Genomic DNA, 24,702 nt, shown 5'->3' with positions numbered 1-24,702 from the left:
CCCGGAGCCCCCGGGCGGGAGGGGCGGGCGGGCGGACGGGGCGGGGCCGGGCCGGGCTGCGCCTGCGCCGCGGCGGCCGCCGGGGAAGATGCCGTCGGTGGCGAAGGCGGTGTCGCGGGGCGGCGGGTCCCCGCAGACCGAGCAGCCGACGCATTACACGTAGGTACCGCGCCCCGCAGCGCCCCGGAGCCGCGCGGGGCCCTGCTGTGTCCTGACTCCGGGCCCGGCCCTGCGGCCTCCGACGCTGGCGGCGAGAGGGGCAGCGCCGGGCTCGGCCTCGGGGAGCAGCCGCGCCCGCACAGCCTCCCGGCCCCGCAGCCGCAGCGCCCGGGCCCTCCGGCCCGCGGGACGTCCCCGTGGCCGCTTTCGCAGAGCCTGCCGAGCGGCCCCCTTCCCGCCGTGCTTTGCCGGGCCCTGGCGCTGCCCGCGGCCCCTCGCGTAGGACCGTGTGCTTCCCCGCAAACGCCGGGTGGCGAATCGCTCGATTCATTGTGGCGTTCTTTCACCCCGCGCACCTTATCGTCGCTTCTATAATGTTGCGTTTCCAGCGCTGTCAGAAAGACCGCAAGAATGTCGCCTCTTGCCTAGGTACTGCTACAGCCCCTAACGTCCAAAAAATTCTGTTCTCCTCCACCCCACCAATCTGGGATAGTCCAGAGATTCTTCTCTAAACTTAAAAGATGTGCTTCGTGACTCTCTGTCATTACGTGCCCCTCCACGTGCCAATTTAAGCAGCGGAGAACAAAATGATGCCCTTTATTCCTCTTTATAATCCTGTCATTGCCCTATGTATTCAATTCTCCTGTAGACTGTTACGCATCCACACCCTTTTTGAGACCTCTGGGAACTCGGAAGAGCCCCCACGTAGCCCTTCCTCTGCAAGTACTCCATAACTTTAGCGGCACAATGAACTTGCTAAATTGGCTAATGGCTGTATTAACTGAGGACGGGACAATGCTGCAGTAGTGCCCAGTCTGGCGTGATCTTGATATCCTGTGGGAAGAGGCATCAGCCTAACTAAGTAGCTGCTCTGCCCTGCATGCTAATGAAGGACTGTCCTCCTAACACCTAAGTTAACTTTAAAGATGCTGAGCTGTCTCAACATAAACATAACAGTCGCTAAAATAAGTTTGTTAAAGTCCTCTCGTAGCCCCCGGTAACCTTCATAAAGTTATTTTACCCCTCTAGGTTTCTATATAGTGTGTCACACGTTCTGGGAATGTTGTGATTAAAGACTGATGTTTAAATTAGATGTGGTATTTAGCTAAAAGATCCTTTACAGGGCTGTTTCGTATGGTAGCAAGCAATATGAATGCTTGTTCAATTAACAGTCTCTGTTGGGTGGTAACTTAGGACAATATGCTAAATACTGTGCTTTTTAAATTAATGTATTAATTTTATTTTAGTTTAGTTACAAAACATATTATAATTTGCCAAATATTATACTGTACTGTATCAGTAATGCATCTTTCATGAATGAAGTGACGTGTATTCAATAGATGAACAGTGAATTGTGCACAGGAACTAGAACTGTATGTAGGTGGTACATTTGTACAATTTTTTGTACAATTTTTCATGGGCTGTGTGCACTGAATTGTCAAGTGCCCTGTTAATACTGTAAAAATGTGCCTCCAATAAGATAAACTTGTAACACAGTTTAATTTTTTTAGGTATCTAAAGGAATTTAGGACAGAGCAGTGCCCCCTATTTTTGCAGCACAAGTGTACCCAGCACAGACCATTTACCTGTTTTCATTGGCATTTCCTAAATCAGCGTCGTCGTAGACCTATACGAAGGCGTGATGGGACTTTTAACTACAGTCCAGATGTTTATTGTACAAAATATGATGAGACTACAGGAATCTGCCCAGATGGAGATGAGTAAGTGATTTCTTTCAGTCCTAAGTGTTTATAATATTATTGTTAACATTAAGGAAAGATACTAACTTCTTAGTGAAAATCGTCAACAGAATCCTGCTGCAGTTTGTTTGAAAACCAACTTCTGTAAGTGATTTGTCAGTTTTTGGCACATATCACTTTTATATAAGTGTGTATTCTTCAGGCTGTCGTAGAGTTAGAACTATGATTTTGGATTGTTACAATCTTTAAAGCATAACACAAACTGATTTTCTGCTAATATTATTACTGCACATTTGTGCTAATATCATTGCTGCGCTGCTTTTTTTTTTTTTTTAAGTTGTGCTTCCTTTTTCTTCTAATAGTGTTGACATTGACTGATTGGCTCAAACCTTATTGCATTGTATAGAGATGGCTTCAAGATTTTAAAATCAGGCAAGTTTTGTGAAGATGGATGAGTAATAGAGGAGAAGGACTTTTTGGTCATGCTTCCAGTAAGAAAAAGCGAAGAATGGAGTTCACTGTTAGTTTTCTGGCTAGCCCATTAGTGTCTGTATTTCCATGGACATATATAAGAGGCTTTTCAAAGGGTAGCAAGTTAGAACAATTTGTTCTTAGGAAGGGCCTGTGAGGAAGACTAGATTTCTTGCAGAGTTTGAGGTGTGTATTCTGAGCAGTGAATAGTGTTCGCAAGTGAGGATAGAAGTGATACTTTTATCTGATGTGTTTTTCAGCTGTTGTAGTCAACTCTTGTCGTATCCTAAGGAGATGATTATTTTGGATATGTTAGTATCTGTAAGCTCTAAGAGGGAATGAATTACAGAACCCTACTACAGAAGAGCACTTCAGTTTAATCACAGGAAAAAAATACGTCAGTGCTGAACAGAAGTATCTTTGGAATGTTTATGATGTGAATTAAGAAGAGTGTGGAAAGTAATTTCAGTAATCAGTTAACCTTTTAAGTTTTTGTGAATGTCTGTTCTGTTTCGTGATGTCTACATCTGCTTACTCTGAATAATGTAATAACAGTTTTACTTTGTGAGATCCAAATGCAGAAAACAAAGCTGATTTCAATAGTTTAATGTGTGTAGACTGCAACAGAACTTAAAAATACAGAGTAATATTTTTTACTGATTCACTATTACTACGTTAGGATTCAGCACATTTATTTTAAGCTGGGAGATGGCTGTAGAAATGTGAGACAAGAAACAGATTTGTTATTCTGCCTGGGAACAAATTTTTTTTGTTGTTGCTTATTAGTAAAAACTTTGTTGCTAAGGAATAAGTGATGTCTGAACAACCTTGCTACCAAACATAAGAACAAGTTAGTCAGTTTGTAGCCAGGTAGTACAATGATTTAAAATCAAAATACTAGTCTTGTTTAAAGCTGTGTACTACAATATTTCGTGTTCCATTAAAATGTTTGATTAATAAAGTGAAGACAAGATACAGCATTCCTCTAGCTCATTAAAGGTTGAGTAGAATATCTGTTCTGTGCGTATTTCAGTGCATTGACTCAGTTTGATACCATGTGTGAATAAGTACTATCTACCATCTCAAAGCTGCTTTCGTTAGGGTTTTTTGCCTCTCTGACTAATGATCCTATGATGAACTAAAGCTGATCAAGATGTCTGTGGTTAATAAAATATGTACTATTGTGGCACTGTACGAATAACATATTTTTATGTAAAACATACCCATGCGAGAATGATGTGATTGGTTTTGTTCTTTAGGGTTTGCTTGTGGCTTAAGTCTGCATGAGTCATCTTTAGAACTAGCCCTTACCCAGTTCTTTCCACGTCTTAGACAAAATTCAGGTCACATTTGATAGCCTCCTTAAAGTATTCCATTAGTTTCTGGAGGAGGACTTTGCCTATAATAGGACTCTTCAAGTAGCTGTCAAAATGTGCAGTAGGAAGGCTGTGTTGTCAATAAAATTCAGATATCATTAGCTGTTGATGGCACAGGTATTGAGTGTTCGGTTAAAGCAACCTAGGTTTAATTTAGCAGAAGCACTACCCTTACGGTGACACAGTTTGTATGTCTTTCCCAGCTTGTTTTTGGAATCCATGTTGTCTTTTTGTGAGAAAAATTGTGACCTGAGTATTTCTCCTTCTCTCACAATTCATACATTTTTGCGTTTTTGTTTTTGAAGCTGAACTGTAATGATGGTTTGTTTGGGACATTTTTTGTTTGAAGAGTCTCTCAAAGTTTCTTGTTATTAAGAAGAGATATAGCATAATTAAGAATTAAATTATTAAAGACAAAACTCAAAGCAATGCTCTAACTTTGCTCGTTCTGTTATATAGTTGCCCTTACCTGCATCGAACAACAGGGGATACAGAAAGGAAGTATCATCTCAGATATTACAAGACTGGAACGTGCATTCATGAAACAGATGCCCGGGGCCACTGTATGAAAAATGGAATTCACTGTGCCTTTGCTCATGGTCCACATGACCTTAGACCACCAGTATATGATATAAGGTAATCTTGTTTCAGATTCTTCAGCCGAATTAGCAGGAAGTGCTGCCTGTCTGTTATCACCACATGCTAGGAAATGGAGTACGCTTTGCATGAAAAATCTATTTATTTTTCTAACTGTAAGCAGAATCATAGAATCATGGTGGTTGGAAGGGAACTCTGGAGATCATCTAATCCAACCCCGCTGCTAAAGCACATTTACATTGTTAAACATAAGAATACAATTCACTGTGAATCATGATAACAGATAGAATCACACTGGGAAATACAAATACTAAGGTTAGTAAGTTAACTTGCAGTTTCAGTAGCTGTATATGTAATACTTACGGCTGATGAAAGACTGGATACTGTATCTTTTGTCATTTACGCCTTGTAAATTTGCATTTGGGTTTTACATTCATAAATTTATGATTTTGTTAAGCCATCTTTCAGCTTGTATGTTTGACATTTTGCCTACTGATGTGTTGCAGTTTTTTTAATTATGGGTTTTTTTTCATACATAAGATACCGGTATTATTTTCTGCCTCCCTAACGTATAGTGAAGTTATTGTCAAAAGAAGATGCTTTGAGAATCAGAGTAGTGGTAGGTGTGAATTTTAGCTGTGGCCAAAGCTAGGACATAAACATGGTGTTGGGAGGGATTATAAGTTGGTGGAAGAGAAGCTCTTGCTACAGAAAGTGGTCTGTATATACTCAGTAGGACAAGGATATCAATTCCTAGAGAGCTTTAAAGCCTTGGAAGGTCACAAATATCTCTTACTGGGCGATAGGAAAGCCTTCTGGAAAAGTTACCAGTGTACGCTTGCCCTGTTCTTATACGCTTCCCTGGGCATCTGCTGCTGGCCGCTGTTGGAGACAGGATTCCAGGCCAGATGAATCTCTGATCTGAACTGGTATGGCTGCTATCGTACATTCTTACATTTGTTATCCTTTATTCCTAGCCATTCGTTGGAAGATGGCAAATCTCCCTTCATAATAATTGTAGTAAAGTTACTGCCTTTTCAGTAATTTCATAGTTACTTAAATACATATTTTGCCATAGAATTTGCTGCTGCATCTCCTGGTCACTTACTGTTCGGTTACATATATTTATATATTTTGATAGGAATGGTTGGACTCAATGATCCAGTGGGTCTCTTCTAACCTGGTTATTCTACGATTCTATGATTCTATATAGCTTTAGTTTCCAGAAGACTTTCTTTAATTAGCTGGCTGCTGCTGCTGCTGTAAGACATCTGTCTATTTTCTCTTTCTGCTCTTTAGCTTTCCTCATTTAGCATACACAGCATGATGCCACGTTAGTCTGAATACAGAATGCTACAGAATACAGAATTGCAATCTTTTGTATTGTATTAGTGATGAATTAATGTATAGCAAGACTGAAACCAAGCTCCATTCTCTAAGCGTCTTTTAATGTGCTACATGATTGTTTATGGTTATTTGCTACTTATAGAGCATCAGAAGGAGCTGAAGACATTGGTGGTAGGAGTTTATGTTTAACGGCTTGAACCTACAAGTAGACTGCCTCAAACTTCTTTGGTGTTTATGAAAAACAGTCGCGTGCCATTGCGTCTCCTGATTGCAGGCATCCAGTGTTCGTAGGGAAGTCCAAGCAATTTGGTCTTATTTTTTCTTTCGTGGCCTTTGTGCTCTATGATAGGCACAAATATTAAGGTTTCTTTGTTGTAAGTAAAGAGCAGAGAAATAACAGTAGAATCACTGATGCAGACGTTAATTTTTTTCCCTTTAATAGCTTTGTTCTTCTACATATCCACCCTAAAGAAAGAGCTTTCTCTGGGAGCTGTCTGTTTTCCTTCTTGTTGTCTGCACCTTTTCTGAATCTGTAAAAAAAAAATATTTTGACTGTTTGAAAGGTTTTAGACTTGTATTACAGTCTGTCTCGTCTTCCTTTCCCTTTGAGATTTTCTGTCTTGGAGGATATTTGGGGTCTGGGAAGTTCTTGAACTGATATGCCACTGATATCATAGCTAGTAACGTTATAAACCACCACACCTTTCAAACTCCTCTTCAGAGATCCTGAGTAGGAGTATTTTGGTGTAGGAGGTAAGCTCCTGGAATATTTGTGTCTAGAGAAAGCAGGGCCAATTGAAGGTAGAGGCCTTTGATTCTCATAGCATACTATTTGAATCCACCTCTGGTGTTTTTTTTCCTCACCTTGTTTCTCCATTGCTTCAAAGTCTGCCTAATATAATTAAGCTATAGTATCTTTTTTTGTTTTAATGTTTTGTGCTGATTTGCCATTGTTGACTCCCTGTAATGATGTAATAAAATTGCCTCTGATATTTGGTAACTGTTTTATAGCACTGATACCATACCTTTTAGTTTGTTAGTAGTCATTCTGATGTTTTGGCAGGCTTGTGGTTGCTTACTTGCAAAGCAGTTGTAAATTCTTGCAGAAGAGATTCCATTTCTTCATAGTGGTTGTTGTTTGTTACTAGGTCTCCCGAATGTCTTGACAAACTTTTCTTGCAAAATCTTACAGTGAACCAAAAGTACTTTAGCTACTTCTATATGATGTAGTATTCAATAGTTATATTTCTTACCTTCCTTAAGTCATAACTTTTCCAAGGCAGAGTCTTAGGGTATTTTATTCTCCCTCCTAGAGCAGCTCTTCTGTATTTCTGATCACTCTCATTGCCTTCTCTAGATCTTTTTTAGTTCTACCAGGTCCTTTATGGCAGTGGAATATCAGAAATTAAAAGCACATTCAAAATGTCAGCACACCAGCACAAGGAGGTACAGTGGGCATTGCTGCCACAAACATTGCTTGTGTACATAATGCCAGCATTCTTTCACGTGTTCTCTTTGATTTTATGACGTGGTTATTCCTTATGATTGTTTCCCTGCTTCAGCACAAGTAATGGTTTGTAATACAGTGAATTCTTTTTTTTTATAATACAGGCTTGTTAAGAGCTGGATTAAATGACAGAATTTTGAGAGATTTGGACAGGATTATACCTGCAACAGATAGTGTTAACTGTAGATGTACAGTTTAGCAGTGTTATTTTCTTTTCCTCATTCCAGAGAACTTCAGGCACAGGAAACCTTACAGAATGGGCAGCTAGGATGCGGTGAAGGCATTCCAGATCTGCAACCAGGAATTTTAGCAAGCCAGGCAATGATTGAGAAGATACTTAGTGAAGATCCAAGATGGCAGGGTAACGTTACCCTGTCTCCTTTCTCTGTTTCTTTATGGGTGTTTGATCCCATTTGTCAATCCTGGGTCTTCATCTGGGAGAAGTTCAAAAGCTGTTTTTTACAGAGTTACGAATTGGCTTGTATAAGTAATACAGGTATTTGTGAACAAATTGTATCGTCTGTCACATTTATATTCAGATTACATTTTGAAAATGTTTTGGTTTGAAAAGGTTTAATAGGTCTGTTTCAGATTACCTGATACAAGTGTGGCTAATTTGTGTCAATTGAGTAAATGTTCTTTAAAGTCAGTAGGAGCTCTGTCTTGTTCTAAGTAGTGGTAAAAATGAGAGTCTTCATTTTTTTGAATCATTAGTAGTCTAGTTAACAGACAATTATTCTTTGCTGAGCTTGACTAACAGGACTGAAGTAGAATAATAAACAGAAGGTTGGAGCAGAATATTAAAATACAAGCATGTCCTCAAAGCATTATTTTAGGTCTCTTAAAGTAAGTCCAGTCACCCTAGTTATCTTAAGGCTTTCAAGGCAGGTTCTCATGTTCTTTTCTAGACTTGCTTATTATGTAGTCAAAGATGTTAGTATCAATCAGATGTTGTTAAGAGTTATTGCCCAAATTTTACTTTAGAAAGACTGACAGGTACAAGTAGCTGTTCCACAGAATTCATGTGGGGATGGTAACATAGGAAGAGGTCACATGAAGATGCTGTCTCTAAGGAATTCAAAAGGACCTAATTGCACAATTCTTCTACTATTTTTTACTTTCTACTATGGGGTGAGTTCCAGCCATTTAAGTACTAATAATGTGTAGAGCTTAATTGTTAGCTCTAGATGAAAATTATTGGGTGTTTGACGTAAAAAGACAGCAAAATCGACCAACTGAAAGCCCTGTTATTTGCATTCCTTGCATTGTGACAGGTCTATGTTATATAATATCGTATGGCTTCTGTCAGTCTCTGTAAATATGGTGAGATCACACGTACTTTTTGGGGATTGAAAAACATCCAACTAGTGATTTAGGCCTTATTTTCCTAAGTCTTTAATGAAACTATTGAAAAGGACTGAACAAAGAATAGACTCAGTGTGATACTCTGATTAATAGTCTTTGCTATCTGAAAGTACATCTTTAGTGACTGAATATTTCTTGAGCTGTTTTTCCACAAATGCTGTGGAAGTCTTGTACTGATGTGCAGTTTGTTTTAGAGAACATCTCAGGCCTAAAAGGTTTGCTGAAGTCAAGATACATAACATTGACTGCTTCTGTTTTACCTACATCCATTTCGCCACCTAAGGAAGAAATTAGATTGGTTTGACATGATTTACTTCTCACCAAACCCATGCTTGCCGTTAGTTAAATTGTACCTTCTAATTTATTTACTTGCTCCATTGTTTTTCTGAATTTTTCTGTTTCTAGACAGACCCTTGTCTGTCATCACTTAGTTCCTCCTTCCCGGAGCCAAAGATGTAGAGACAGAGGCAAAGGTAGAGAAGAGGCTCTAGAATTTGTCCAGGAACATTTTACTCTACAGCCTTAACATGAAAGCAGTTTTGGTGAAATAAGGACTGTCAACACTAAACTTAAGAGAAATTCAGATATAAAGTTGTATATGTTTTTTGTATATGTCTTACTAAAATGAAGAATGTATTTTCAGGTATTCATTTAATGAAAATGATACATGAAATACATTCTTCTTATAGTAAGCCCTATACCAAAAATATACACTTTATATCTGAATTTCTCTTACGTTTAGTGTTGACAGTCTATTACATAAACAAGAAATTGCTTTCACTGTAAAGGTGTAGACGTTCATTTTGAAAAATACAGGAGCCAGTCTAGGCTTAGAAGAATGGATCATCATTTTTTTACAAAAAGCAGTGCAATACCTAAGCTCACTAAAGACACTCTGAATGCAAAAATTAATTGTTTATTTATCTTAATTTTTGACCTGTTTACAGACACAAATTTTGTATTGGCTGGCTACAAGACAGAACAATGTACCAAGCCACCCAGACTCTGCCGCCAGGGTTATGCATGTCCACACTATCACAATAGTCGAGATAGAAGACGAAATCCCAGAAAATTCAAATACAGGTACATAAATGCATACTAAGAACGGACTTTTCAGTCGGTCAGACAGTTGTTAATGGACTGATCTGTTTGGGTTCTTCTGTAATGCAACTGGGTATTCCTAATGAATAAAACCACATCTTTCCCAATAGCCTTGCTAAATTTTTCTGAGGGAGAAAAAAACCCATCTGTTAAAATTGATCAGACAGTTCTGAAGACAAAAAGTACGAAGCTGTGGAAATATCCTTCTTTCTTGTGAAGAATGACAACAATTTCTGTAATTCTTAGCGAAAAATGGAATCACTAGGTCAGTCATTCGTTGTTATGAAAAGATCAATTATAAATTCTGGCGCTTTTTTTTTCTGATTTTGTACTATACTTTTCCATTTCTCAGCCATATTTTTAGGACCAAAATTTAATGTGTCTCCTGTCATTACATCATTACGCATCGTTCTCGCACACTGTGGTTTCTTCATTGTTTTTGGTGTTTTTTTCATGCAGCGATATAAGGTTTGGAATTGATGGGCTTTGCTTGACAATCTCAAGACTGTGAGTAAGGGTAGAATCCTACTAGCTCATCTTTCTGTCAAAGAATTTCCAGAAAGACTCTTTTGAGAATTTGCAACTTTATAGGTCCCAGAGTCTAAGATTTTGAGATGTAGTGAGAAATTGTTTGAGACTTCTGCTGGGAAGTAGATGCAAACGTGGTCTGGACATCACTTTTTTCCTAGGTCCACTCCTTGCCCTAGTGTGAAACATGCGGATGAATGGGGTGAACCTTCAAGGTGTGAAAGTGGAGACAGCTGTCAATATTGCCATTCTCGTACAGAGCAGCAGTTTCATCCTGAGGTAAGAACTACGTTTCTACTTAGTTTTAGCACTTGTAAATTCATTATGGATTTGATTATCAATTAAAGATACTATATTTAAAAAGGCATGCCGTTTCATTCAACACTTTGAGACATTGAGGTATTTGTGTAAGCAAAACAGAATTTGATAAGAAATAGTTGCTGGTAATGAAATCACAGTACTAATTTGTACTCAACAACTTGGCACAAATTCGTATTTTAAGTGTAGTTGAAAAAGCTTTATTGCAAATAATTGAGAGAAACCGAATAGGTTGGGAGGAGTTGGAAAGAGCAGAAGATTCTTCTAGTGGCTGAAGTAAGTCACTCCAGAAAAACAAGGTGATTTTAGATTCCTCTGTATGCCAAGTCATTGGAACTTTGTGAGGTGTTTGACTATAACAGTGAAATGCTAAGGAAGAAATCAGTGCTGTGCAATCTACTGAGATTTAATTCTTATGCAACGCTATGAAAATATTAAACGTGCCAGTTAATGGAAACAGACATGATACTGAAAAGACATGTTATACTAGAAGCTCCCTGTAGAACTTCAGGTACCTGTTGACATTTTGGGACCTTTGAAAGGGCATGAAGAGTTCACAGTAGGATGCAGTTTCTTGCATTGGGAAGTTCACTACTTAGTAAGGTATAAGCGAAGAGCATTCAAGCAGTTGCTCATGTCTCTTCCAATTATGACGTTTATTGAAAGCATCTCAAGACCATACTGGGAAAGGAATTCTTAGAATGCTGACGCCAGGACTGTTGAAAGCTACATCTTTATACTAAATAAGTGTCCGCTATGTCTGCTCTTGAGATGCTGCACCAGACTTTCATCCAGTTGTGTGTTCAGAGGAAATTCCATACAGCTTTTATACCTCTGACTTGAGGATTCAAAGCACTCCTTCAGTTCATAATGAGATTCAGTCTATTTAATGGTTGTGATCAGTTGCCTTCATTCCTCAGTCTTCTTATTTGATGTCAATGATGTTAGTTCAGCCTTATTTTTTTATATTCTTTAAGTTGAATTAATACTCAGTTTTTCTAACATTATTTTCTCTTATTGGATGTTTTCATGTACTTGTTGTTTACTAAATCCAAATAAAGAATATTGACGTTACCTCTTGGCTCAATGACTGTTTTTATAATAAATCTCTCGGTTATCCCATTCAGGAGTAGCTCGATTCTGTTAATAGATAGCAGCCGCATTCTTGTCTATAGCTGTGAGGTTAAGTTTTCTGTAATGATTTACTTCTTTGTGTTTGCTGTCTGTCTTGTAATATCGCTATGTGTAGATAACGTGACCATTTCCAGAATCAGTCTTTGAGGCGTGGGCTCTGCCCCAGTAGTATTTTATTATTCTCTGTATTACCACTTCTTGTATCTAGCATTTACCAGAGGGAACTCCGCACCACCTGGGTAGCTTATAGGATCAGGAAGGCTATTTTTTTGGCTAGGACCTCAAAATCATAGAATCATAGAATAGTTTGGGTTGGAAGGGACCTTAAAGATTACCTAGTTCCAACCTCCCTGCCATGGGCAGGGACGTCCCACTAGATCAGGTTACCCAAGGCCCCATCCAACCTGGCCTTAACCACCTCCAGGGATGGGGCATCTACAACTTTCCTTGGCAACCTGTTCCAGTGTCTCACCACTCTCATGGTGAAGAAATTCTTCATAATGTCTAGTCTACGTCTACCCCTCTCCAGCTTATATCCGTTCCCCCTTGTCCTATCACTGCAAGCCCTTATGAATAGCCCCTCTCCAGTTTTCATGTGGGCTCCTTTTAGGTACTGGAAGGTCACTTAAAATACAACTAACTTTCCAATTATGTCTTTTGTTGAAATCATTTGGAAGTTAGCTCTTCTCATTTTTTTTTTCTTCTGAATCATTAGCGTTGTGAATACAGCACTGGGATTTTATATTTAATCAATAAACAGAGAACAGGAAAAAAAAGGAAATGGACTGCGCTTCATTTTCGAGTTCAGATGTGGTATCCACAAATGACCTGCTGTTTTCTGCAATGTCTGTGATAGCTCCCAGTGAAATTGGCAGAAAGATCAGTCCCCTTCTTTATTTGTTAGGTGTGTCTTTTGGGTGAATACTTGTCTACAGCATGGATGTTTTGTTGCTTTTTCAGTGTTTTCTGATATAGCATTTTGCTGTAGTTCCTTGCATGATCTTTGAGTTATGCATGAACTAGTAGTGTAAATAGCAACTAAATTTTCAACTTCAATTCAGAAATAATTTCTGAGAGGGAAATTTATCTAAGATGCTTAAAGTAGCACTAAAATAAAAGAGCACACAGAACTAGTTGTTGATTTTTTTTAATACATAGTTTAATTTTTCATGTTTACTGTAAGGCAGGAGTCCAAGGTGAACTTTTTTTTTTTAAACACAGCATATGCAAAATTGCTGAAGAAGTGGCATTTTAACTAAGAATTATTACTTACTGAGCCATGACTTAGCTGACACTGAAAGCCAAAGACCACAGTACCAAAGTTTGGGGAACCAAAAAGATCCCTCTGCTATTTGCGACAGTCTTGGCAAATCACCAGAACTGATTTTTGAATGAATCTGTGCGCTTTAAATATGTTCTTAATATTGTTCTAATATGATAGTGTGTCAGTCCCTCCTCCCAGCCTTGTGAGATTGAAAGATTATCGAGACCCTGGTCGAGCAATAAAGTAAATCTGAAATTTACTGGCAACTTTCATAGCCATCTCTGTCATGAATTGTCAGTATTACTACAGTTCTCTCGCATCCAGTTGGGTTAGAGAAAGGTATTTGAATGTTACAGGTGTTCTAACTAAGGAACTATGTTGAAAGAAACATACTGGTGGGCTTGGGTTTTTTAACTGTGTAAGCTGCTCTGCTACAGACATAATTTCTCCTGCAGGATTTATTATAAGTAGCGTAAATGGCTTTAAAAATTTTATTCCTGATGTTTGATTTGTTTCTGTACAACATGGGAAACCAAAGCTTGTCTCAGGTTTGCTTTTCTTAAAATTCTGCTCCTCCGTTTGATATTTAGAAATTCTCAAAAGAGTTTTCTGAGAAAACTGTGTAATACATATTGTTATTCACAATTTTTAATTTAAATGTCTTAAAATTTTTTAACTGTTGTTACATAACAACTATGTTTAGGTTAACCACCCTTCTGTTTCATTTAGATATATAAGTCTACCAAGTGCAATGACATGCGCCAAACAGGTTACTGCCCACGTGGTCCATTTTGTGCGTTTGCACATGTTGAAAGTAAGTAAGAGAGCTGTTATTTTCTATCAGTGTTGATAAAAGTGAACCATCATTTCTGTGCATCAGTAACAAAGTGACTTAACATCATAAGTGCTGTTTATGCATTAAAAGTAGGTGTCACTTATTTTTAGAAGTTTTCTGATACCGTGTTTTCTGATACCGTACTTTGCTACGGGAGCTTCCTGTATTTGCATAAAATTTGCCGCAGCAGTAGAACAGGAGGTGCTTCTCTTCACAAATGCAACTTTTCCTGGTAACTTCTCAAGCTTGGTTTGGCAATTCTGTACACACATGCTTGACTCTGTAAAATGTGTTAGCTGTCCTATTCAAATCTTTAGTAAACTTCTTAGGTAAAAGTTATACATCCTTGCCAGTATTTGTTGAATGAGGGCCTTGACTAAACTGAAAAAGAACACGGAGAAAATTGTCAGGTGTCCTCTTTCCTCCATAGACCCGGTTACGTCTTCACTGCATTCAAATTGTTAATGTACAGAGAAGGGGAAGAGGGACTTTTTTTTTTTTTCCCAAAGAAAGCACTCAATTCTTTGTTATGTACCTACACCGGCTAATTCTGTGGGTGCTTCATCAGATTCTTTTTAATAGCAGCATCAACTTAGGTTACTCCTACACTCTCCTTGAACTCCAGAATGTGAAGTGTGCAATTGGTACAACAACTATTCATGCCGCCTTTTCAGTTGTGATGCAAGGCAGAACTTGGAGCCTTTCCCTTTCTATGTTACTGGTTTCTTTTAAAAACATTTTTTTTTTTATTATGTAGTTGATTGTGTTGATTATGTAATCAGGTAAACCTCATATATATTCTTCAAAAAAGGGGGAAAAAAAAAAAGATTGTTCCTATCTTACTTTTTTCCTTTTGCTTCTAGAGCTGGAAAGAGGCATGAGAGACCCTACCAGTTTTGGAAAGCTCCAAATTTATGCAGTTCAGTAGTATTTATCGTACAATTCTCTAATGATAAGTAATGGCAGTCTTTTCTCTCTGTCTAACCGATCTAGGCAAATGCGATTGATGTTCCATACAACTATTTATTGTGTCCCTTCCTTGCCTAAGAGACTTATAGTGAATAGAGTCATTCTTTCTGCATGCAGCTCTTTTTTTCTGAGAGTCTGTGGTATGGTCAACTTGTCTTTTAACTTCTGTGGGTTGATTGAGTTTACTTTTCTGTTTTGTTACTCAGAGAAAAGGAAAGATAAATAACCTCCTCTATTCATTTCAAGAAGCCTGTTTTTCTAAGGCCTAACATTTCTGCAAAACTTTATGACAATGAAGTCAGTATTAACTGTTTCTTCACTTCAGAAGTAACTTACTGCTTTTGCATTTGCGTTGTTGGGGCTATCTCCTAAATCAAGCCCTTCACTATTTGCCAGTGTTGGCAAGTACTTCTTTGTCTCAGGAAGGTCTGAAAATACACATTTTGTTACAGATGTAATTTATGGCATGGGTTTACTGTTTTGTTTGTCCAATATAAGTTTTTTCTTCACTGAAACAGCTGAAAGAGTATGATTTAAACAGGTTCACTGCATACATGCAGCATGGCGTAATTGTGACATGCTACCAGACTCCTGTGGGAGAAGACTATGTTTCCCCTGTTTTCTTCCTTAGAGCAAACTGAATGCCGCTTCCTGTCTTGCCTCTCCAGCATAGTGAGCATACAGGATAAACTCAGCAGAGCTCTGGGATATTTGAGTTCTTTTGAGACCTCATCATGATTTACTTCTGTATGTCTTGATTATTGCTATCTTTAACAGTGCAGTTGGTTCTTGATTCGTGTGAGAGGAGTCATTCTCACAGCAGGCTCTCATTGACAATAAACAAGGTTTCCATCTCTATGGAAAAGTTAAGTATTGTCCAGACTAAAGATAAAAAGGAACATTCTTTGCACTTTCATCCTGTCAGAGGAATGGCAGGAATCTAGTGACATTGCCACGTGCAGTCCCTAATATGTTTCTTTTTCCTTTGTTTTTCGGGGGGTGTCGAGACTGGATTGGTGTGCATCCTTTCTCTTATGTCAGCTTCATCCCTGTTTTTGTATTTAGCGGAAGTATTTGTTAAAGTATTTGGATCTTATAGTAAGCAGGTTGCAGAACTGTGATAATTCAAATGATAGAAAACTCCCTAATCGTTAGAAACAATCTTCAGCTACGCTATCTCCACTGAAGAGGGATTTCTATGTATCTCATTCTGTTTCCTGCCGTGGCTTGTGCTTTCATACATTCTTTCAGAGCTACTTATGGTTTCTAGTAGAGAGAAATGTTTAAATTTGATTTTTAACTATTCTTTCATTACCCCTTCAGAAATGCAGTAGTGGGTAGAGATGAAAAAAAAATCTCACCATATCTGTAGAATTTATTAAGAGATTTTGCTTTCAGTCCAGTCTTCCTTACTTTGACCTCTTGTGTGCATGGATTTTGAGATTAGGAATGTTATTAACTGCAATTACTTACTAAAGAAAACATGTTTTGTTAACTCATCATCTGCTTTTAAAACTAGAAGCCTGAATCTCCTTAATATATTGCACATTCAAATAATTGAATATCTAATATGTGTTTAATAGTTTAATGAAGTAGCCTTTGGGGAATCACAAAGTACTTGTTCAGTCACCTGGAAGTGCATTTTTCTGTTATGAAAATCAACAAGTCATTGTTCATAGTTTATGTATAAGTTAATAATGAACTTTCTCGAAGGTTGAAGTACCTTCTTAAGTTAAATAGTACAAGTCTCATATTCTCTTCAAATTGTTTTATTTTTATGTCAGTTGCTTATAGACTAGAAAAAGAAAATAAAGAACCGCTTAATTACAATGCCATTGTTACCTTTCCGGTCGGAAGTTCTAAAAACGTTGTCTTTAAACCCTCATTTCTGATAGAGATTCTGGAAAGTAAAGCAAAACCTAGAGTTCTTAAAATATATGAATTTTGATCTACCTTCCACAAATTTTTTACTGAACAAGTAAATAAGGGATTCACATTTGTTAGTAGCCACAAATGCGTAATGGTGAGTTTTATTACTCTTACCTTGTCTTTATGCTTGTACTTAAAGAAAAAGAGAGCAATTGTGTGTGTGTTATTGATGTTTCCATGTGACAGGTACTGTGTTTGGTACTAGCTATGTAACTGTTAAATTCACACAGCTAAGCTACCTACCTGTATGTAATTTCTTGGGGATTCCTTCAACAGAGGACGCCGTGAATGTAGTCATACTGCAAACGGGTTGTCAGTCAAAGCCAGGCACTCACCTGCTTTCACCAGACAGCGTAGGAATTGCAAATGAATGGAACAGCACTCTTAACTCCACAAACAGCATTACAGATAGCAGTGGGCAGTCTGCAAATGTAAGTGTGAATAATTCTGGAAAAGTTACTAATAGTAATTACTGTGTTATTGTGCAGTGTTTATTTTACTTGTTAAACATCTGGGGTTTTGTTTCTTTGTGCTTCAGCAGATTTGAGGAAAACTACAGCTATAGTAAATGTCAAGCAGTAAAATTTAACTAGTACTGTAAGCCTAAATAGAATGTCTGCCCTTGGCACCAGATATAACTATGTATTATTTTTATTTTCTGTTCTCGTTTTTTTTGGGGTTTTTTTTGTCTTTAGATGCAATATTTTGAATGCTACAGTGAGGAATGTCACTGTTAATCTAATATACAACTACAGGACAGCTTAATTGACATACGTCTCTTTTCTATAGGAAAAGTTTCATACATGGAAGATCTTTCGTGATCCTAGCCCTCTTCTCTGCCCTAATTTGTCAACACTGGGAGTGAATCGATGTCCTACCTGAACATACTTTATACTTAAAGCTTCTTACAGTGGTGCAGTACATGCAATGTGTTTGGTAGTACATAGGTGTCTGATTACAAGTGTGATAGATGTGGTTTATATTAGGAAAATGTTATCAGTTAAGGACAGGGGAGAGGAAGGAGAAAGATATATTATAGAACTTTTATTAGCTTTCTTTTAGTATCAGTTGGAATAGATCCATTTATTAAGTTTTGTTTGTTGAAAAATAATATATAAAGATAGTGACATCTCTCTTGTTCTTTCCTGACCTGTGTTTTTCTTACCTCATTTGCAGTGCAGAGTCATAAGCACCTACACGTTTATTCCCAGAATTTTCACTTCTGCTTTTCCAGTGCTGTTGATCAATAGTCTTTGGTTAGAAACCAGATAAAAGGGCGTCTTTTAAATAATGTTTAAATAGTGCAGTTGTTAAAATTCCTGAGTTTCTTCCATGTTGCTTCATATTGCTGACCTGCAGGCTGAGAATAAAGATACCAATGTGCTTATATTTTATCTTAGGTTCCCAGTACAGAAATCTGCTTCTGTATATGAAGGGTTCTAAGAAAGAGTCTGCCTTTGTATTTAGAAAGCCTTCTGGTTTGAAGCAGCTTTCTGTCTTGATGCATCTAACATGATACATTTGTCAGTCCCTTCACCTGATCTTTGATCACACTGTGTTTCTCCGGTCTGCCTTTGCAGGTCCCTTTGCTTTATACTCCACCAGCTATATCATCTAAGTGTGCTTAACCTACACAAAGTAGTTTACCCAATGTGGCACAGTATTTCCCTTGACTGTAATTTTTCATTTCAATTAGTACTACTGCATTCTCCACACTTGCCATCGCCTCTTATGTTTCTTTTTGTTATGTTGCTCTACCAAGCCCTGGATGGGCACACTCATTTTTTCTGTGAGGAGCCTTAAGTAAGATTCAGAGTCATTGTATGCATTGTAGCAACAAATTTACCATCCTTTTCCCAGTCATATGTGTCTTTTTTAGGAGCTGCATTTATACCAGCAACTTTTACTTCCATCTGTTACTGCTTGTTCTTAAACATTACTGCTCTTCTGTGCTCTACTCAATGCCATCTAATTGCCAGAAGAAAATCTCCTTTTTAACTCATTCTCCTACTGCTCCCTTTTTTATAACATGAATTTCTTCTCTTTCATTCTTTATTTAACTTTAAGAGGGTCTACCTAATAGTTTCTTCTGTTGCACTGGTAAAATTGATGTATCTGGAGTCTTCAGTTATAGGAAATGATAGTAGACTAAGTTTCTTGAATATTTCTGTGCACACAAGTCTTGAGGTAGGTTGAGCCATGTTTCAGATACATTGCTTTCACCGTTCAAATTTTAATTTAGGATTATACTGCTGGTCTTCTCCATGCATCAGGTCTCTTTGTTACTGTTATAGAACTGCAGTATACCATTAGATGATGATACATAGCAAAGGCCTAGCTGTATGATGAAGTTTGTCTGTAAACGGTTTTCAAGTTTGTGGCACTGCAGAAGTAATAGGAAAACTTGCTATTTATTCTGCTGATGGAATAGGAGATACATAAAAGATTAATTGCATTTATCAATTATAGAATATTTCTGTTAGCCCTTCTAGGCTCAGGGCCTAAAACAAAATAGAAGAAAGTTGTTCTTTTGTAAACTCTGCAAAAGTAGGAGGTAATCGGAAATTTATCCAACCAAGTGTTTACTTAAGCTTAAAAATTAATCTGTGAAATTTTACAGACTAGTCTCTTGAGGTAAGTAATGTCGCCAAGTACTGGTGTATGAGGCTCAAAATCCTTAGGGGTTGAACTGTCTCTTTCCTGTGCTGATGTCTTTGCATAGCATGGCAGATTTCCATTTTTAAGAGGGACACATTCCTGAGGACTACTTAAACCTATTGGGCATCTTTATCCCACGCTCAGAAAAATAAAAGGCCACGAATCTTGTTACATTTGTAGAGCAGTTTCCAAAGATCATATAGAAGGCTTCCTCCAGAGTTGAGGCAACTGTATGAATTCCAACTTCTGTTGATTGTGCTTTTGTCTTAAGCAGCCCCGTCCTACCTGAATTATGTTTTTAAGTGTACTTACAAGGTGTAAATATGGTATTCATAAAAAGTTTTCAAAACCTTTTGATATGCAACTGAATGCCTTAACATGATTTTATTGGGAAAAAAATATATTTTCACTTAAAAGCAATGTGGGTTTTTTTCCTGGAAGTATTGTTTTGGTTTGGTTTTTCCCCTCCCTTCCCCTTTTCTCTAGCATACAGAAAGAAATTCAGTATTATAGTGCTGAAAAAGTATGCAAACTTAGCATTGCCTTGCACAGGGGCAACCCTCAGGTTTTGGATTTAGAGTAGATGGTAACAGAAAGAAAAATGTTGCATGTTGTAACAAGCTTGTGGTCAAAACATTAATTCTTCAGGCTTTGACTTCAGAAGGAATTTTGTCTGAATAAACATTGACCATCGATTTCATTATTTTTGCTATTCTACCTCTGTCAGCTCTCAGGGTATATGTATGTTTCAGACTGTTGCATAGAGAAGCTGTCTTTGAACTTCAGAAGCAATCTGTTTATAGATCTCCACATAGATAAGGTTCCTGACAGGAGATATTCTGTAGCGATAGGCACGAGTGAAAACATAGATAATAATCTTCAGTGAGTACAATGCTTATATTTGTTGGAGGTGTTTTTTTCCTGTCCAGGGTTAAAACCTTGTTGAAGTTCACATCTGTCCCCTACCTGATTTACAGGAACATAAGCCTGAAGTTCCTGCTGCTCAGGAGGAACATTTTGAGGTTATACTATTCTGAGGAGAGAGCTGTCTCCTGTAAAAATCCTGATTTGGTTCAAGTACTTAGGAGCGTAGAGTAAAGTTAAGGGTTACAATTAAAGCAAAGTTGAGAGTTTAATAGTAAGCTATACAGTTATTTTTGTTTAGTCTGTCCGATTCAGTGTGTATTTTGTATTTAAACAAACCAAAACAACTTTGGCAGAATTTTACTCCATAAATTCAGTTCCACTAGTTCAGTTCCTTGAGAGCTGGCAGTTTCTGTTGAGAAACAAGCACAAGAGGAACTGAAATGCATATCACCACTAAATGTTCTCACCACTAGGCTGCTAGGCGTAAATGTAGGATGTAGCTATTTCCATGCTGCCTTTGACAGTCTAGTTATAAATCTAGTTTAAGAAAATTGAGCTGTTTACTTAAAACATGTAGAAACAAGTGATGCCCACAATTTCACTCAAACACATTATTATAGGATGCTGGCATCTCCATTCATAAATTCAACGTTGATCAGAATTGTACTTCTAACAAAAAAATTATCCAAAATGATTTACAGATTATAACTTCAGCTTAAGCCTTTTCATTTAGAAGTTTAAAACTCTGTGGGAAAGGTACAGCAGAAATAAAAACTGTAAATTCAGTAATGTTTTTAACTGTTAAAAGGTTAAATTACTAATCAACAAACTTTTTAAGAAATCTCCGAAAGCAGCCTTTTGGGATTTACAAACAAGCATTGAGATGCTTTTTGCCAAGATTCTAAACATCATTTTCTTTTTGAACTGCTTGGCTTGATCCAGATGAGTTCTTATAAAAGCATGAAATGTTGTATTAATGCTTGCATTAAACTGTGAATTAAGAAATACACAAATGAATGGAAATCAGAGTTGTCAGAAAACAAGTATTCCTTTATTTTAAATTAATATCCATTAAGGAAGGTAATCTCTGCCTGTGATTCATTTTGTGTGACCAAACAAGGCTATGTTCTGGTACGCAGAAGTACATCTCCTCTTGAAGTCTGTATATTTACAATGGCCCCTTGTTACTCTTGTCATCTGCTACTTCTTTAAGCTAAAGGGTTTTTATACCAAAAATACATGCAAATAAAGCAAGGTTAATGTTGTATTTACCTAAGTTTGAAATAAATTTCTAATTTCAACTGTTTATGTTACAAAGGCTGTAAACATTAAAAACAAATAGAGTATATTAGACGCTGTTTTCTGTCTTCTACAGATTTCCTGTTCTTCAAGTCCAACTGTAACATTGGGTTCTGGTACCAGTAGTTCTTTATCACCCCTTGGACTTCTTTGTAGACAGAGATCGTTAGCAAATGGTGATTTGTGTTCTGAGTCTAGCACATCAGGTGTTTCTTCACCAACATCTAGCTATCCAAAAGCACCAGGGTTTGAACGAGAAGATCAGGTATGTGAATAATTTGGGTCTAGAAGTACAAATACAGTCTTAAGTTAAACTAAATTCAGCAGAAAATATTGTCTGCCTCATGGGATAATTTGATTATTTAGAACACAGTTTGGAACTCTGTTCTTTAGTGAGCAAAACCACATCAAATCACTTTACAATTGTCACAGGCCAAGAACGCTCATGCAAACAGTCACTGCAGCTCAGATGACACACAGTGAATTCTAACTTCACAGAAATGTTGTGATTGGCACTTTGAGCCCATGCTGCCGAGAGCAAAGCAAGATAACACTGGAAAAAGAATCATAGCTAGTCTTGGTAGGATTTGTTTGTAATTAGTGTTGGAAATATATGGTGAGAATATCCATTAATTTCTGGCTGTTAATACTATTCATGAGTTCCAATCTTTGATTAATTTTGGTCTGCTTCTTCTACCACCTGTAGCTGCCTCTCTCCTTGGACAAGTTAATTGCTGAGGCAGACATAGATGATAAAATATAACGAGCCCCTTGTGCTGGGGAGAAAACAGACAGTGCTAGAGACATCTGGAAGAAGGAAAGACAGGTATTTTTCAGGGATATGAAACGGCTCTGTTGTCCTGCAAGAAAAAAGCTGAAGGCCCAGGAATTACATAATAAAGTTAATTTTTTCTCGCTGTATTATAATACTGATTACACTTCTAAATTGTCAGAAAGGAATTGTTCAAAAAAAGGACCTCCAATGACACACTTAAATAAGCTGCAGCCAAGGTCATCAGCCTTCTTGCAAACCTGTGACTTGCCAGAACTGATTTCTATAACCTGAAATGTGCATTAGTAAAGGAAAGAAAAAGAATGAAAGGAAGGAAAATGGGTGTTATAAATGGTAATTTGCAGGTGATGGCAAGATCATTACTCTGAAGTAAAGTTCTCCAGGGAGGATTGCTTTCTTAAATGTACGTGTTCAGACAGGATACAGGTTAGAGAACTGCTCATTGTGACAGGAAGGATTTCCTTCTCCCTATATGGGGTTCAAGTGATCATTGATCAAATGTCACGGAGGCAAGGCAGTTACAGTAGCAAATGGCTGCTTTGTGGACACCAGGCAGCAGTAATGGAGAAATGAGGTAACCACTAGTGAAGACCTATTTTTTTGCTGGTTTGGCTACAATTAGTGAGTAATGTATTGCTACAAGGCAAAAACACCTTGTGCTTGCCTTTCAGTGGCCACATTGAACCTGTCTGGAGAGAAAGCGGTGATGGACTTTTGCAACTGATAAAAAAGTATCTAGAGTGGTGGGAGGCATATAGGGAGAAGAGTTGTTACTGCCAGGGACCTTTCATTACAAGACAGATTAGGAATCTCCCAAAGGAAACAAGGAACAGATACAACAAGACTGCTCAAAGGCGGCAGAAAGAGCCATTTTTAACTAAGGAGACAGGGAGTAACCCCTTGCAGGGTTTATTCTCCCACCAGCCTCTCTTAGAGAAGTATTTCCCAGCTGATGAACACTTGGGACGTGTTATTTCTGTCATAGCATAATGCTAATATGTTTTTCCACCAGAAATAACTTGCATGTGCTCAGTTATGCATATAAGTGGAACAACTAACTGCTGTTCCTTTTCCGTGTAGAGGTACTCTATGATCATTAAAATTTAATTCTCTGTATGGGACTGCAGTGAGGGAAATTAAGTCAGCCTGTGGAAGATATCATTACAGAGGTGCCGCTGACCTTTCATAAACTAATAATTTATTTTACAGCAGTGGCTCATTAAGTTCATGTGTTACAGAGGCTTTTCTTCTTCCAGGCAAAACATCGAAGCTTCTCAACTGAGAAACAGCAGAAAATAAATGAGCAAGACAACAAGCAGGTATTGCCAAAAGCTAAGTGTTGTAAAAATATTGCCTTTTTTGATAATTTATTAATGCAGTATCAAAATTATGTGGCGCTTCTCGGCATGGTGTAAGGAAATTTGGTGCCCTGTGACAGGACAACAGACACAAACTGAAACACAGGAAGTTCCATCTAAGCATATGGAAATCCTTTTTTACCGTGCATGTGAAATGGAGTATTCGAACAGGTTGCCCAGAGGGTTTATGGAGTCTCCCTCCTTGGAGTTACGCAAAAGGCATCCGGACATGGTCCTCGACAGACAGCACAGCTTTCTGTGAAAATGTACAATATGTGTGTGCTGCAGGGAGTACCAAAGATGAGAAGAATATGAGGCAAATTGAGGATGGTTTTGATTACAGCAATTCCATGACAGAGTTTTCGCATTGAAATTTTGGATTAACGTTATTTGGGTATGGATTGATAAATTTCAAGCAAGGCCAGAAGGAGGATGACAATACAGTTGTTCGAGAGTCAGATGCTCAAAACTAGAAAAATAGTTAAAGTGACAGGGAAGAGGGCATAGCTTTGACGCGTCATGAAGCTAAATACATCAGGTGCTAGAGGTCATTCTGTATATGCAAAGGAGCTTAAGACTACCATCTTTGCAGTGGTAGAACAAGAATCTTGATGCTTTGTTAATGACAATGATTGAGATCAACAGGAATGCAAGTTCTACCATTTGTGCAGCCATACAGGAGTGTAATGTAAAGTGGAGGATTAAAATGTATCTTATAATTAAAAAGATGAAGGACAATAACTAAGGAGGGAATAAATAAGGAGAGAATAAATAAGATGCAGAATAAGTAAGGAGAGAAAACACAAGATAGAGGTGGATCCTATGAGTTCTGTAGAGGAGAGTGACAGCACATGAACCAGTTGAAAAGACTACTTTGGTTTTTTTACACTACGCATCTATGATTTAGTGAGAGTGGCAGCCTTGGAAACTGCTATTTTTTTGTGATTTGCCCTAAAAAGTAGTTTTTACATTGCCTTCTACCACTGTTGATATCTGTAACAGAGTAAATAGGACATACACAGTTCAACATCTTTATCGGCGACCTGGCGAGGGAATCAAATTTGCAAATGATATGGAATTGGCGGGACCTGTCAATAGGCTGGGCTGCTGTTCAGAGAGATGTGAAC

At 37.9% G+C, this 24,702-nt stretch overlaps 1 protein-coding gene across 2 annotated transcripts in view; it reads left to right on the top strand.

The window, feature by feature from the left end:
• Positions 1-61: 61 nt before the first annotated feature.
• UNKL (unk like zinc finger) overlaps positions 62-24,702 on the top strand; it is a 38,177-nt gene continuing 13,536 nt past the window's right edge. Inside the window, exons 1-10 of one of the 2 annotated variants that reach the window (XM_069870342.1) lie at positions 62-159; positions 1,671-1,880; positions 4,166-4,342; positions 7,385-7,518; positions 9,470-9,605; positions 10,313-10,430; positions 13,597-13,681; positions 16,877-17,031; positions 21,501-21,689; positions 23,474-23,536. In XM_069870342.1, the coding sequence (XP_069726443.1) occupies positions 89-159; positions 1,671-1,880; positions 4,166-4,342; positions 7,385-7,518; positions 9,470-9,605; positions 10,313-10,430; positions 13,597-13,681; positions 16,877-17,031; positions 21,501-21,689; positions 23,474-23,536 (1,338 nt within the window). In that variant the 5' untranslated portion in view covers positions 62-88. The other variant, XM_069870343.1, reaches the window with a different exon arrangement.

The sequence above is a fragment of the Phaenicophaeus curvirostris genome, chromosome 16 (genome assembly GCF_032191515.1).
Source record: "Phaenicophaeus curvirostris isolate KB17595 chromosome 16, BPBGC_Pcur_1.0, whole genome shotgun sequence".
NCBI lineage: Eukaryota > Metazoa > Chordata > Aves > Cuculiformes > Cuculidae > Phaenicophaeus > Phaenicophaeus curvirostris.
The sequence above is the reverse complement of the archived record's forward strand: the minus strand, read 5'-3'. Positions and strand labels throughout refer to the sequence as shown.